We start from the raw sequence: 15,607 nt of genomic DNA, 5'->3' as shown, positions 1-15,607 counted from the left end.
TCCCAAATTGTATTAGTTGTGGGGTGACAGTGGACGAACCCCCACTCTCAGCAAGGGGAACCATGAATGTTGAAATACGCTGCAAAACACAGCGCTGGCCATGCACAGTCCCTTGGCATGCGGCGCTTCTCCGTTAATAAGATGGTTTTAGTTAAATAAATAGTTTTTATACATTGTGTCAGACAAGAGTGCTCGATTCCCTGATGAAGTTAGGTAGGCACTTTGGGAGAACTGCCAACAAATACATATTAAATTATAGTAAAACCAGAGTGGCTCTGAGCTCTCCTCTGCTGGCTTTGGGAGGGGGCCGTGTCGGGCACCCAGCACTGCAAGGAGCTGTGCGAAGACTGCCCCATCCGTCCCGGCAGTGGTGGCACTCAGGCGCCGTGTTAGGACCAGACCTGCAGCCTCCAGCCAAGAAAACCCCAAGGACTGCCCAAATCTGAAAGCTCTTCCACTTGCAAACCTGTTGGCTTCCAGGAGTGTTTCCAAACTTCTGCACTCCGACAAGTGTGACCTGTATAACCAAACGCTCCAGACTGGCCACCTTTGGCATCTTTAGATGCTTTTAAAAAATGCTGCATCAAGATCCTTGTGCCCTGCTGTTGCTCAGCTCACTTTCTCTGTGGGCCAAGCTGGAGAAGAGGGTCAGGGAGAGCCCAGCATGCAGTGCCACCCAGGTACCTCCTGCCTGAGAGGGGGTCCTGCCCCTCTGCACAGCCTTGCCCTCCTGGAGCTCCAGGAAAAGCACTGCTGTGGGCGCGTCCTCACAGAGGACAACCAGAAGATGCTCTACACATGTACCTTGGAGGGCTTGGCAAGAAGCAGTTGGCCCTGCCACCCCCATGCTTTCCTGGTCGTCCTCCTAGGGCAGGAGGGGTCTCAGGAGAGGAGGCAGGTCCAAATGTGATGGTGCTGGCCAACACCCGTTCCACAGGGGAGTGAAACAGTCCACAGGCAGAGGGTCCAGACTCTACCTGCAGAGGTGGGAGAAGGACAGCCTGGTGAGCGGATTTGGGTCACCAAGAGCAGAGCACCACTGGCACCTTACCCACACTCTGACTTGAAATCAGCAGTGTCCCCTGCCACCGATCGCCCCTGTGCTGCAGGGTGGTTGTCACCGAGCACGACCAGGGCCAAGGCAGTGCCACCCTAAGCAAGAAGGCTGGTTGAGTTTCGTAGATAGGCACGGGTGGAAAAAAGGAGGTTCTCAAGATAAAGCAGACAGTTAGGATGGCAACGATGCATCACCAGCAGCTAGCACGTAAGGACAGTGCTTGGCTGATTGATTCCTTTAGAGGAGACGTTCCTAAGCCGTTTAATGTTTTTCCGTTGATGTTTTGTAAGCAGATTGGTACGGAAGATATGTACCAACCTAGCTTGGCTGGAGCGCCCTGAGCCATCCTACATTGCTAGGAAAGAAACGCTGATGGTAGAGCTCGCTAAATAAAGCTCTTGTGACATAACGGGGACATCCACCCTGCCAGGCACGTGGGGCATGGCAGACCCAGGCACGTACCAAACTGTTGGCAACAAAAGAAAAAAGCAAAGTGCAAACAACAACAGCTTCAAACTTTGTTCCATTTGTGTTCTCAGGGCCCCTTGGCCCTCATTAATAAATAACAAAATATACACATTAAGAAACAAGAAAACCGAAGAGACAGAGGAACATAAATACGGGAAACAGGGGAAGCCACTTTGCTCAACAAAGTTGGGTGGACCCCCAGCTTGGGGCGGCCCCCTCCTCACTACAACTTGAAGATGCCAAAGTAGGTGCTGCCATGCCTGTAGTTCACTCGTGTTGAGTCTGTCACATTGACAAAGACCATGTCCCCTTCCCGGAGCTGGAAGACACCGCCCTCCCGGATGGACTGGAGGCTGCAGTGAGACGTGGAGCTGTTGTGTGTGTCTAGTCCCTTCAGCAAGAGCCGGTCCTCTTCCATGGGGAGATACAAATAAATATAGAGGGTGAAGGGTGCTGAAGTCTCCGCCTTGGTGCAGAAGCTGACTTGGGAATAGATGTAGTAGAGCCCTGCTTCCTTCACCTTCAGTTTCCCCTCCTGGTAGGATAGCGATTTGTTGTTCATGGGGCCATACATCGTTGTCCTCCATTCTAGCACTGTAGGGGGAAAGCACGACAGATGAGCTTGGAGAAGGTGACATCCAGTTTGGCAGGCTGATTCTGGGGGGACACCCCACAGACATTTGGCATCACAGCCTCTGACTGCTGCGGGATGCAGGGCTGGCTCCTGCCCACCCCAGGACACCATCCCCAGCCCAGGGGAGCAGGGTCCCTTTCCCCAAAGCCAGGACACGTTTAACCCTTGTTCCTGGTCACTGGCCTTGACACCCTTGAATCCATTATGCAAGCAGAGGAGCACTTGGTTTCCTTCACCCAACCAAGTGGAAATGCTTAGGGTGGAGGATTGCACAGAGCTGCCACCGCGGGCTAAACACCCCTGTGCCCACCCCCGTAGGGTTTCTGTCTCCACAGCTTTTGGTGGCACAGCCTCCGAGCCCTCAGAGCACTGCCAAAACACACCGCAGCTCCTATCTCCAGAGGCACCATCCCAGGGCACATAGTGTTCTGAACTGGGTGCTGCCTTTCCTCCAAAGTCCATGCTCCACTTGGCCTCTGAAGAAGGTGAGACTTTGCCAAGGAAGTGCAAAAATCAACGTCCCACAATTTTGGTCCCTGGCAGCATTCAGAGCTGGGAGGGTTTTGCGTGGCAACTCCTGCCTCCCACCACTGGGACCACTGCCCACGCAAACCCGCTGCTGCCAGGGCTTTTGGACACTGTCACTGTCATCAGAGCGTAAGAGTAGCTCATGAGGAGGCGCTCCTGCCAGTCTGTACAGGTAAGTCCCTACGGACACCAGGAGGCCATGGCCGTAGGGGCTGAGCTCAGCTGCCACCTCTGGGAGCGATTTTGGACCTCCGCCTTCCCCAGTCCCAGAGACACTTGCAAGAGCAGTATGGGTGAGCAACCCAGCTCCAAGGGGAGTAATAATTTCAGCTGTCCCAGCCCAGAGTCCCAGTCCCCGCAGCGGGGGGTCCTGGGGGAGCCACACAGCCCACGGTCTGTGCCCGTGCATCCCACAGGGACATTTATTGCCTCTGTGCCTGACTGCCGAGGAGCGGAGCCGAGCTCCAGGTAGCTGCTGCTCTCTGGAGAATTTCAACCCTCTTTATAGGCTCAACAAGTGCTTAAGCAGGGAGTTTTAAAATGCAGCAAGTTTCTCACTTCTTTGATCTTATCTAACACTAAGCTTTCCATAGGCAGACTGAGCTCTGGGTGAAATGCTGCGTCAGAGATGGAAAGAGCGGTTGCCGATTACTGGCAGTTACTCCAGAATTAAATCAAAAGTACTCAGATTGCGAAAGCCTTGCCTGATTGAGAGACTGACCTTGCAACCTCTTGCTCGCTTTGGTAATCCTTGCTCTTGTGGGATATTCCTTAGCTAAGGCTACGCTGAGGGACAGAGCTGCGAGAGCAACCATGGTCTGTGCAGAGGGATGCACATGTGCAAATGGACTCACGTGCATTTCTCAAAACTAACCTGGCTGAGGCTGTCAATAAGTGCATCTTGCCTAGATCAGTTTGGAGCTATCTATGCTGTGACTGTAAAGTCATCACCTCGTCCACGTTGCTATCAGGACCACTACAGGTAAGAAGATGACTAGATCAGCAGATACAATATGCCAGCAGAGCCACCCTGGCAAGACACGTCCAGGAGAGCAGAAGCATTGCATTTTGAGTCCAAAAGAAAAATGAGAGGTTGGTTTCATTACATACAAAAAGAAATAGTTTTCTGCTCATGAGAAACACTGCAAAGATTAAGCCACTGGGGTGCATTTCTAGGAAGGCATAAATAAGGTTACTGAGGACAGCTGGCATGGGATGCACGAACCATGTGGCACAGGTGCATGTGGTGACATTACCACCGAGAGGTTTGCTGTACTCTGGGGACATGCTTTCATGCCGGGATTGTATTGTCCCTGTCCGTGCCCTTACTGAGCCACGGGGCAGGATTGCTGGGTCCGGCTGGGGGACGCATGCTGCCATGCCCCGCTGGCTCCCTGGCCAAGGCAGTGCTGAGTGGGTCTGTCTTACCTGAGACTGTCTTGCTGCTCTGGTGACCTGCCAGGTGGGCTGCGACCGGCTGCCTCTTCTCTGCTGCAATTTGGGAGAGCCAGTGTTATTGATGCCTTGGCACCCGCGGTCCCCCCACAGGAGCACAGCTCCTCTGCCGGGACTGTGGCACCTCCCACCCTTGATATTTCTCTATGGGCCAAATCCAGCTCAGTGACACACTCAGAAGTCGTCGTGTCCCCACCCCCCACCAGCCCTGAGTGAGGCAGGATCTGGCCTCTGCTCAGCAAAAACACACAGTTGCCTTCCAGGTGGAGCCTCTGAGGGATAAATCCTGCGGAGGAGACTGTGCCACCTTACCCACCATGGGAATGGGAGCTGGATGTGCCTGCCCCTTACCTGCCACAGATGTCTCATCCTTGTGCATCAAATGGGGATGCTCATGGCCTGCAATGCAAAAAGGCCACAGATTTAAATTTGGATTCATTTTCATCAGCTCCAGGCACTGTGGCACCCAGAGCTGCCTGCCCTGGTGAGACAGCCATGCCCGGTGACCCCCTCTGCCAGCCCCGTGCTGTGCACAGTCCTAACCCCATGGGGATGCTCCAAACCCCAGCCCCGTCCCCTGCCTCCGTGCCCTGCCCCGGGGCCCCAGTGGGCTGCTGCAGGGTGAAGGAAAGCCCTCCCCACGCCAAGCTCCTCCTGCCCTAGCCAGCCAGGGGTGCACTGGTGGCACCAGGAGACTCACCTTTCTGCATTTCAAACTTGGGCTGCTCCTTGCTGGCTTCCCCGTCCTGTAACAACAACAAAAATGTGTGGGGTTTTTTTTAAGATGTAAAAATCAATGGTTTTGAAAGTTTCTGTATAAAGGATGCTGTGCTCACTGCTCGGGTTGGCATGGTTTGTCCCCAACAGCCCTGCCAGCTCTCGGCAGAGGGTACCTGGAACCGCAAGGCCCCTCCAGTACCTTCCCCGGGACCACACAGGGCCATGGGCTGGCTGGCTGTGTGCAGCAGGGGGGTTGTAGGGTTTATGATCTTAGGTTTTATGTGATTCAAATGATGTGATGGGGAAAATTTATTTGGAAAAAAATGAAACAAACAAAAAAAACATTTCCTTTTCATTTAAAACCATGTCAGTGAGCCATGCTGCAGATGCTGCCCAGCCAGCCAGGCATGTCCCAGTCCCTGCAAAAGGGTTTTCAGGGCTGCTGAGCAGGGTCTATCTGAGACACAATTTTCTGTTGTCAGTTTGGTACCAATGCAAATCTGAAGATTTAGCTGAGGCATTTGATGTCATTGGACACTGACAACGAGGAAGAAATGTCCCTCTCCTGCCTGCTCTGGCCAGCACAGCCACTCCCAAACAGTGAATTCAAGGGCTGAGCAGGCTGAGAGCACCTCATCCCTGGCTGGGCAGCCCTCAGCTGCTCTAAGAGGGCATTACAGTGCAGGTTCAGTTCTCTGCACCCAAACACGAGAAGCCGCTGCACTGGCTGGAGGTGCCATCCCTGAGCCTGTGGGGTGGCATTTGCACAGCATCCTCCTCCTCCTCACCGGCGGCTGGCAGCTGTACTGCCTGGCCCAAGCCTTGCATAATCATCGACACCTGAGCAAAGTGGGCATAAAAGTCTTCCCAGCGGCAGGTGGCCACAAGCATCTTCACAGCCACCTGGCACAGGATTGGAGCTAGGTGCCAGACAGCAGAATATCAATATTTTTCATACTGGGATCAGAGTGCAGTGCCAGGGTGGCTGCAGCTCCATCCCTCCCACCACAAGCCCCAAGCATCCTTCAGCATGCTGCAGCTGGACGTGCTCTGACCAAGACTGGTTTGAGAAAAATATGGATGAGATTTTTCAATTATATCGTGTAAAAAGAATATAGCATAAAAAAGAGCATGTCTGTGCAGCCCCAAAGTAAAGGGTGCCCGTGGTCTTAAAAAAAAGCTTGGGGTGAAGCTGTGCATGTGCCTGGGAGCCCTCCTCCACCTTCAGCGGGGTCTTTATCTGCCTAACAGCAGTGTACCTTGCACTGGAGGTCCTGGAAGCCCTTTAAAATCTTTTCGCAGTCCAATAATGTCGACTTCTGACCTTCGGCCGTCTGACATTTCTGTACCTTCCTCAGGAAGATGTAGTCTTCGTTTAAGCTCAATGTCTCTTCCATCTGCCAGCGAGGGAGAGAAGAGAGAGTGAATGGGATGTTAGTGGGAAACCTGTAATGGCCAGCAGCAGAGCCACGCTGTGCTCCTGCCAGTGACAGATCACAGCATGAAAGCTCAGCATCAGTTGTTCAGCATCGGGGTGAGCCGGGCAGACACACCACGGGTACCAAGCGCTCCCACCAGCCGCCCAGCACAGCATCTACACCTGCATCCACCAGGAATTGCACCCGGGGGGCTGACCCTGGCTGGCAATGCTGAATGAGTGGATGATCGCTCAGGATCTTTTCCTATTTTCTATCACCTTAACTTTGTATTTGTAATTCCCACTCTGCCTTTCCCAAAACACAGGTGGCAAATATCCACCCACCTGCATTTACAGACAGCAGCACACAATTTCAGCGGCTGGCTCAGGGCTTGCTGCCACTGCCCCAGCGGCCCCAGCAGGCAGCTGGGATGCTCACCCAGCCCCACGCTGCCCTGCCCGTGCAGCCCGGCTTTTCATTTTTTCAGCTAGCTTATTGACTAGAAGAGCTGCCAAGAGACTAAAACAACTTCTGGGTTGGGGCTGAATTCTGCCGAGAACTTCAGGTTAAAAAAAACAGATGTAAAAAAATCACCCCCCAAAAAAGAATAAATAAATATATATAATACTAATTTTCGAAGTTACACCACTTATTTGTAAAAACCTAACATTCAGCTAAACAGTAAAAAGAAGTGCAGGTGGACACGAGGAGACACATCCTGGCAGAGTGCTCAGTGCAGGCAGCACTGGCATGCAGAGGGTCGGGTTTGAAGCCCTGCCACAAGCTCTGAAGGCTGCTGAAACCCTCCTGCCACCTGTGACTGCATTTTGGCCACCTCTGAACCCCTGCCACAGCCCTGTGCAGCCACATTTTGCTCTGCCGGAGACCCTCTACTCACCCCTTCACTCCAAGGCTGCAACCTCTTTGCAGCAAAGTCCCCTTCCATCACCCTGACTTTTAAGTCCCTCTAGCTCAGGATTTCTTTCCACCCTTGAAGGTCAGAAGTCACCCACTTAAATTTCAATTTAAAAAATTCAAAAATCAGTAATGACGATCCTCATATCTGGGAGGGAGAACTCATTCTGGATTTTAGACGCATTTTATTCCTTTAGCTGGTAGTCTTTTCTGATTTGTTTTAGATTGGTGATTTTAAACATCGTGCAGTGCAGCTGCAGTCATGGCAACCTCAAAACCAGCTTTTCAGTTCTTAATTTTTTGCTAAATATTGTCCCAAGTATGGGACAGGATCACTAATACTCCGTCTCTTCAAAAGAAGACAAAGTAGTGGGATCCACTCCTTTCCTCCCTAAACAGAAAGACAGCATCTGAAGTGAGATGCTGGTAAAATTCATACAGGCAAACACTAAAAAAAAATTCATTTCTGGACCACCCATCCTTGTGCCTCGTGTCACAGTGCTGCCAAGTACTACGGCACCAGAAAAATCAACCACAAGCCTGAAATAAGCACTTGTGTGTTTAAGCCACACTCTCCTCTCCCTGGACTGGCCATGGGCTGCAAGGTTTGCTACTAATGGCTCTTCTCGATTGATCCAATCTCATTTTGTTAATGAAAGGAACAGATCTCTTCCTCAGCATACATCTTAGTGGCAAATTAAAGCAGAAATGAGAAGTCAGGTGTAATAAATGCCACTCCCGCATCCATCCAGTGGCCAGCATCATTTCTACCTTGTTCATCCTTTTGGTGAGCACACCTCGCCGCAGCTGAAGGCAGATCACGTTAGCAATCCAACAGAGACAACCTTATTTCTCCACTTACCTTATCCATCTTCATGTGAAGATACAAACAGAAGAGTACGGTCCCAATCATCTGTGCTACAATAAATACAGCGAGAAAGCCCATGAACATTTTCATGGTGCTGGGCGAGGTGCTGCTGATGGGTCGGGGTGTTGCAGGGCTGTAGGGTTCGTTCATCCTCCGTGCACGTTGCTGGGGCGCCTTCAAATGCACTGCTTGCAAGTAGCATGAGAACTGTTGTGTGAGCACCCGCTGCTGAAGGGATACAGGTTGCAGCAACCTACACTTCCTGGAAAAAGCTCTTCGTAGTGGGTAAGTTTGTTCACTACCGTCTCCCACAACAAAAAAGGTTGCTTAGACTTTCTTCTCTGGTGCACTTCCATGCTTTTTCCTACCGTTCTACCAAAAGCAGAGAGATATTCTTATTCCATATATTCATATTTGCCCTTGAAACAATCCAGACTATGCCCTGGTTGGGTTTTTTTCTGCTGTGGATGAAAGTTTCATGACAAGTTGTCTTCAAAGAACTGAAGACCATGAACACACAGACATGGGCTGCCAGGGGCTAGGAAGCACTCGGGAACTCGGTTGTTTCTCAACAAAGGATTTTTGCCCTGTTTCCGATGACTTTGCAGTGAAGATGCTTGGCTGAGGCACACGCGTTGTGCTAATTTCTGGCCTTCCCTTGTGCTCCACATGGGTGAAGTCTGCCTGGGTAGGCTGTATGATCCTGGAGAAAAGACCATCTGTATGGGCATTGTGACCCTAGTGTGGGCTCAGTTTTCATGCTCCTTGACAGACAGCAGGACCTTAGGTCTTGGTGCTTGGCCACCACTCTGAAGAGACAAGTTTTAAGCAGCTCTCTTGGTGCCCTAATGAGGTGCTCACCCCACACCCAAGGGCACAAGCCATCTCAGCCCTGTCCCCACTTACCCATGTTACCTGTATCTATAGACCCAGGCGTGAGAAGGGCTGTGGGGGGTTGCTGGCCACTTCTGCCAGCTGCTGACCTCCCAGCATCACCTCCATGCAACTTTGGGCAACCCATATGTCCCCATGTGTCTCAAGCGAGCAGCAGGGAGGTGAGGTCTTGCCCCCAAGCTCTTCAGGCATCTGGCACCTGTGTAGCCATGCACCACCAGTAAAATAATTTAGGGTTAATGCAGAGGGGTCCTCACTGCTTGCTACAGGGGACAGACCTCCTTGTCTCCACATAAAGGGGATAAATCTGGGTTTCTGTTGGGGTGCAGAGGAGGAGGGCTGGGGGACTGGTTTGAAGACAGTCATCATGTAAACTTCTTTTCAAAGTAGCATGCTAAAGGTGATACTCTGATCAGGAAGCTGCATGTGCAAACAAAGCAAAGCAGAACAAGGGATTCATTCACCACATCCCATGGGCAGGCAGGAGTTCAGCCATCCCCAGGAGAGCAGGGCCCCATCACAAGTAACAGTGACTTGGGAAGACAAACGCCATCACTCTGAACGCCCCCCCTTTCCTCCTTCCCCCGGCTTTGTATGCTGAGCATGTGTCACATGGTGTGGGACATCCCTTGGGTCAGGTGGGGTCAGCTGTGCCGGCTGTGTCCCCTCCCAGCTCCCTGTGCCCCCCTGCTCACTGGTGGGGTGGGGTGAGGGGCAGAGCAGCCCTTGGCTCTGTGTAAGCGCTGCCCAGCAGTGGCTAAAACATCTCTGCATTATCAACACTGGTTCCAGCACAAATCCAAACGACAGCCCCATACAAGCTACTGTGAAGAAAACGAACGCTATCCCAGCCAAAACCAGCACAGCATGCAGCATATGAAGGGTTGGATCCTGCTAGAAGCAGCAGGGCGCTGAGCAGGACGCTGCTCACCAGCAGCCCCAGGAGAGGAGGGTACACAGCGCCTTGTTGGGCTGCTCAGAGTTGCAGGATGGAGTCCAGCGTTCACTTTTGCTTATCTACCCACTCTCTCGCATCCTGTCCTGTGTGGTTAGGGCGCTGCGAGCTGCAAATGCAAAAGCTGGTAACAAAGCACAAACATGTCTGCAACCAAGTCAGAGCCTGACTTTGGCAGGTCACCGTGTTCCTAAACATACCATCCAAATCACAAGTGTGGGATGGCACCAGGGTCTTCATGGGCAGCAGCTAGGTAGAGGACAGCCCGGGGCTGAGGACCTGGATGGTGCCCTGGAGACGTGTAACCCCTCACCGTGCCAGGATTGTCACCCCTCTGCAACAATGGGAGCTTTGGGATGGGACTGCCCAGGATTGTCACCCCTCTGCAACAATGGGAGCTTTGGGACGGGACTGCCAGCTCCCCGTGTCACTTTTGCCTACTAGAGGAGACAGTGGCCGCTGGGGTCCCCGTCCCTGGGTGCCCGTACTCTGAGGGCTGCCTAGCCGTGCAGCTGACCGGGGCTACCCAGCCTCCACAGGAGCATCCTTCTGGTAGCAGCGAGGTGACCCAAATGGTGCTGAGGATGCACCATGTTGGATCACCAAAGGAGGTCCCCTCAACATTTCCGGGCTTTGGACCCAGTCCCTTGGCCTTGCAGCCCTGCTGTGCATGGGACCAAACCCACACACAGCCTGGGGGCTCTGCCAAGCTGCTAGTTTTATTCCTTTTTATCTTAAAATTGGCATTATCTTTGGGAAGACGTCTGGTCTGACACCCAGCTCCTACACACCGTCCCCGTCATGGCAAGCTTGCCACAGGCAAAAAGCCATTTCATGGTGGACATCCCCAGGGACACCCCACACAGCTGAGGGCCACGGCGGGGAGCAGCGCCCGCTCCCCAGAGCCTTCATCCCATCCCTCAGCCCCGCGGTGCTCACCAGCATTTTCCAGGGCTCTTCAGAGTTTCCTCTGAGTTTAACACTCACATTTGGGGCAAGTCTTTACATGAGAAACAAAATGACAAGGGAAGTCGTTACTTAATACTTTCCCTGAATTCTGAGCGTCGGGACTGAGAGGCAGCCAGTAACTAGTGAAACCTCAGCAATGAGTGTTGCAGAGAGCAGCAAGTGACGGTTTATCCAGTTATTCCTGAGACCTGGCTGTCCCTGGCAGACAAAACCTTTTCAAAGCTGTTTCTGAACAGGCACCCATCACTGTTTCACCAAAATGAGAAGAACCTGCAGGCAATGCCAGAAACCCCAAGTGCATCACTGACCCCATCACCTGCACCTTGCTGGGGAGGCTGGAGCCAGCGGCAGCCTTGGAGGGGCTGCCAGGTTCGGAAAGGAGGATTGGGAAAGGCTCCGGTTTTGGGTACCCAGCACAAAACTTCACCGGAGGGTTGGCCGGCTTGTGCTGCAAACCAGGAAACTGAGAGTCGCTAGTCACCAGCACCCTGACAGGAGAAATTGGGTGGAAAATATGACAGCAGGGATCCTGGCAGAGGTTCGTCAGCGGGGAGGGGAGGCTGGCTGCTCCTCTTCAGGAAACCATTGCTCCACGTCAGCAATCCAGCCCCTCTCTGTCCTGCCTGGTGGTGAGAGCCGGGGAGCCACCTCCTCCACCCCACCCCACTAGGTCCTGCGGCTTCTCCGGCTCGAGCCAGGAGTCGATGCCAGTAGCGCCAGACCTACCAGGAGGTGCTGGCCGATCCCTGGGGAAGGCAGAGCCCCCTTGGGCCATCCCACCACCACCACGGTGCAGAGCCAGGCAGCCAGGAGGACAGAGCTGCCATGGGGTGTGTGGTGGTGATGGCCCCTGTGGACATGCTCTGTTGCCACCTCACTGCTTCACGTGGATGGTAGGGATGGAGGGAAAGACTCAAAACCCTCAAAACCCTCAAAATCCATGTTATCCCATTCCAGGGCCAGGTAGCATCATGGCTGCACATCCTGGACTGCTTGGCTGCTGTAGGAAGATAGGGGAGTGCGGCAGAAAGGGGGATCAGCCTTGGGGAAAAGTGATGTTGTGGTTTAACCCCAGCCAGCCACCAAGTACCATGCAGCCGCTCGCTGACTCCCTCTGCCCCTCAGAGGGACAGGGAGGAGATTTGGGAAAAAGATAAAACTCATGGGTTGAGATAAGAATAAATAATGAAAATAAATTATAATAAGGAATGTTTAAAATAAAGATAACAACAATTGTAATGAGGAGAGTGAGAAAGGAATAAAACCCAGAAAGGAAAATACCCAAGTGATGCACAGCACAGTTGCTCAGCACCTGCGGACTGATGCCCAGCCAGTTCCCAAGCAGCAATCGGCAGGCCCTGGCCAACACCACTCCCACCCCCCCACCCCCCAGTTAATATGGTAAGCATGATGTTCTACGCTATCGAATATCCCTTTGGCCAGATCGGGTCACCTGTCCTGGCTGTGCCCCCTCCCCATTTCCCCTGCCCCTCCAGCCCTCTTGCTGGCAGGGCCCAAGAAACTGAAAAGTCCTTGACTTAGTATAAACATTACCTAGCAATAATGAAAACCATCAGGGTGCTATCAACATTGTTTTCACACTAAATCCAAAACACAGCACTGCACCAGCTACTGAGAAAAAAATTAACTCTATCCCAGCAGAAACCAGGACAGAGGAGCATAGTCCAGAGGGATGATGGGCTGTGGGAGAGGACCCAACACCAGAGGAAAGATCCTGCCTGCGTAGGATAACCCTGGGGAAGGTGAAGTCACGCCTTCAGCTGGTGATGAGCCCACCACCGAGAAAACAACAGGGTTTTCTGTCACCCCCCAAACCCTCTGAACACAACCGTACCCAGTCACTTGTGCACCCCAGCCGGCACAGTTCCTCCAGCCAGATCACCTCCGGGTGAGACAATGGGAAAATGTGATCCATCGTTTGCATTCCTATTGACCTAGTTGTGGTATTTCCGCTGATCAGCACATTGTCTCCACTTGTACTCAGTGCTCAGAGTTTTGTTTACTGAGAAAATATCCGGTTGCCTGTGCCGGTGATTTGTCAAAGGCTGGGAGCATTTCTGAAGGCAGCAAGGTGAAAGCTGATGAGAAGAGAGTGATATTTTTTTTGGGTGCCCGCTGTGGTTTCTTGACTTGCTCCTTATAATGTGCTGCTCACCCCACATGCTCCTCACAATTAACAAAAGCTGGGTGCTGTGCGGTACTAAGAACAATACATTCAAAAAGGAGATTTTATTCTGAGTCACAAAAGGAGTTTGCCTGTGATGCTGTGGGAGGAATGAGGAAGGGAACCTATGAGAGAAACCCCAAGTAAGTCCCTTCAGCACAGGGCCATGAGCAGAAGGGAAAGTTGAGCTTTTCCACCATTTGCTTTGTCACTTCTTTCGATTTTTCCCTCTCCTGTATCCTCTCAGCTCTCGTGTCTCCAGGACAACCCATCACCAGGGAGGAAGGGGGAACAGACATAGCCAGAACACCGCAGAAAACATCACCAGCATCCGGAGAAGGAACAATTGCATTGCAGTTTCCATTTGTCTATTACTTCGGTATGAATGAGAGAAAGCTCTTGGAATCCAGAGCAGCAAGAAGCAGCCTCAAGGAGAGATAACTGTGTCGATACTCGTGATGGTCATGTCTCTCTGTGGAAGGGAAGAGCAGAAGATGATGGCTGCAGCCACTACTGTGGTAACAGCAGGCTGCAGCCCCATCGCTCATCATGGCCTTCAGTCACGGAGACACCCATGCAGAGGTCAGCAACAGCTCCAGGCTCCAGCAGACATGAACACAAGCCGTCCCAGGCTCCTTCTCCCCAGCAGGTAGATCAGAGGAGGGTGTAGAGCGTCATCTCCATTGCATTTTCCCCAGAGATGTGAGGAGACACCTGCCCCATCCCTGCCACTCTCCATAGCAGCAAAGAGCAATGGGAAAGAGCTGCAGGAGGTGGCACTGGGGTGCCGCTGCCCCTCTGAGCCACACTCCTCCAAGGGCCATTGTCCCCTGTGCCCCCTTCCCTCCATCCCACTCATACCACCCACAGACACACACCCGAGCCAGCCTTTCCCAAGGGGATCGAGGTGGATGGAGAGCAGGGAAAGGCAGAGGAACAAGCCTCAGTGACCCCAGAAAGGATGGAAAGCCCTGTGACCATGTGGCTCTCGCACCACATCTGGGCGGCGATGCCAGCCTTGCTGTGCTGAGCCACGGAGAGCACCCAGCCTCCAAACTGCTGATGCTGAGCCTTACTGAAGCTGTGAAACCACAAATTGCACTAGAAACTTCTTGCTGTGAAGGCTGCACCTACTTCTCCCAGCTTCCTAAAAATAGAGCCTGGCGTGGGGAGCCCCACAGCCCCGGCCCTGCCAAACAAGCCCCTGCTGCCTGAGTCACAGCGGAAGGGAGCGGGAGCATCCCATGCATCCCCCCACACTCGGCCAAGTGCCGAAAGCAGCTCTCCCCGGCACGGGGTGTGGGGGCCTGTGACCATCAAAGCCACAGCGAAACGCTCCAGTGAGGCTCTGCCCTTTCATGTTGTGAAAGGAGAGGGTAAGAGCGGAGAAAAGCAAAACCTGCGGGAGGCTGCGGGGCTGCCGGTGCCAGCGGCTGCCTCCCACGGCATAGCGCCATGGGGTGGGTGGGGAGGGTCCCAGCATCGCCTTTGCATCGCCCCTTCCTCCCCCACTCGCCCTATCGAGACGGGATGAAAAGGCAGCCAGGACCACATCTTCTGCATCCGCAAACAAAACAAAAGCCCTGGGAGGGGGAGGACGCTGCCATTCCTCTCCACCCTGTGGGGCTGAGCCCCCAGCAGCCGCTGCTGCAGCCGGCTCCAAGCACTTGCTGGGCTCCATGGGGTCAAACCCAGCCTTGCTGTGGCAGAGCTACCCAGCCCTCCGGTCCCACCGCTCCTCGAGGGTCCCCGGCCACACAGGTGGGACATGCCCATAGGTCAGGGTCTGCATTGTGCCCTAAGGAGGGTTTTGCACCTCTTGGCCAAAGTTCAGGAGGTGTTGCCATGTGCAGCACTGGGATGGATGAGACCCCAAGGATTTTGGGTAGGTTCTGTCATGGGAGGTAGGCGAGACACAACACAGCCTGTCCCTCCGTAACCAGAGGTTTGCAGTGAGCCCTCGCATGGGCTGAGCTCTGGGCTGGCCATATACCAGGGCTGTGTGGCACTAACACATCTTGCAGCGAATCATCCGGATCCCTATCAGAAATGATCAAGAGATGGGCAATCTCCCAGGGCTGATTTGGCAGCCACTAACTCAATCTTCTGCCTTTCTCTCCTGTATTAAACGACAACCCCCCCTGCTAAGGCAATATTAATGCAAATTACTCATCTTTTTCAAAACCTCACACACATTGACCTCCATAAGACTCCCATCACAGGGCTTTCTCCACCACTACAAGAATGAACTCAGTGGTTTTTCACTGCATCCCCTTTCAGCCTTCACTGTCATTTCTCCCCCCTCTCTCTGCATAAAATCCTCAGTTCCTGCCTGGGACTAACCATCCCTGTGGAGAAGGCATCGCCTGGGGGTAGGAGAGATCTTTGCTGGGGTAGAAATCCACCTGCAGCCATGCTCTCTAGCAACGCTCAGTCTGAGAGCCCAACCAACACAATACACACACAGTCAGAGGCAGCAAATCCAATTTGGAATCTCTTTCAAAGCGATGCAAAGGCAGAACAGCGTCGCCTTCGATGGCA

At 53.1% G+C, this 15,607-nt stretch overlaps 1 protein-coding gene across 1 annotated transcript; it reads right to left on the bottom strand.

The window, feature by feature from the left end:
• Positions 1 to 1,562: 1,562 nt before the first annotated feature.
• CD40LG (CD40 ligand) lies at positions 1,563 to 8,293 on the bottom strand. Its single transcript, XM_005436031.4, has 6 exons — positions 8,058 to 8,293; positions 6,122 to 6,259; positions 4,843 to 4,888; positions 4,494 to 4,541; positions 4,116 to 4,178; positions 1,563 to 2,119 (listed from the first exon to the last, which is right to left on the bottom strand). The coding sequence occupies exons 1-6, from the start codon at positions 8,211 to 8,213 to the stop codon at positions 1,749 to 1,751; spliced, it is 822 nt and encodes a 273-aa protein (XP_005436088.1). The 5' UTR covers positions 8,214 to 8,293; the 3' UTR covers positions 1,563 to 1,748.
• Between the last annotated feature and the right edge of the window lie 7,314 nt (positions 8,294 to 15,607).

Source organism: Falco cherrug, chromosome 15 (genome assembly GCF_023634085.1).
Source record: "Falco cherrug isolate bFalChe1 chromosome 15, bFalChe1.pri, whole genome shotgun sequence".
Classification (NCBI taxonomy): domain Eukaryota; kingdom Metazoa; phylum Chordata; class Aves; order Falconiformes; family Falconidae; genus Falco; species Falco cherrug.
Note: the sequence above shows the minus strand (reverse complement) of the source record. Positions and strands in the feature narration are given on the sequence as shown.

What these genes read in the sequence shown, in the direction of transcription:
- CD40LG (XM_005436031.4), bottom strand. Translation starts at nt 8,213, where the DNA reads ATGAACGAACCCTACAGCCCTGCAACACCCCGACCCATCAGCAGCACC. An exon ending in CAAGTTTGAAATGCAGAAAG is followed by an intron (nt 4,542 to 4,842) that starts GTGAGTCTCCTG and finishes TTTGCATTGCAG; the next exon opens with GCCATGAGCATCCCCATTTG. An exon ending in GAGCAGCAAGACAGTCTCAG is followed by an intron (nt 2,120 to 4,115) that starts GTAAGACAGACC and finishes TTCCCCCTACAG; the next exon opens with TGCTAGAATGGAGGACAACG.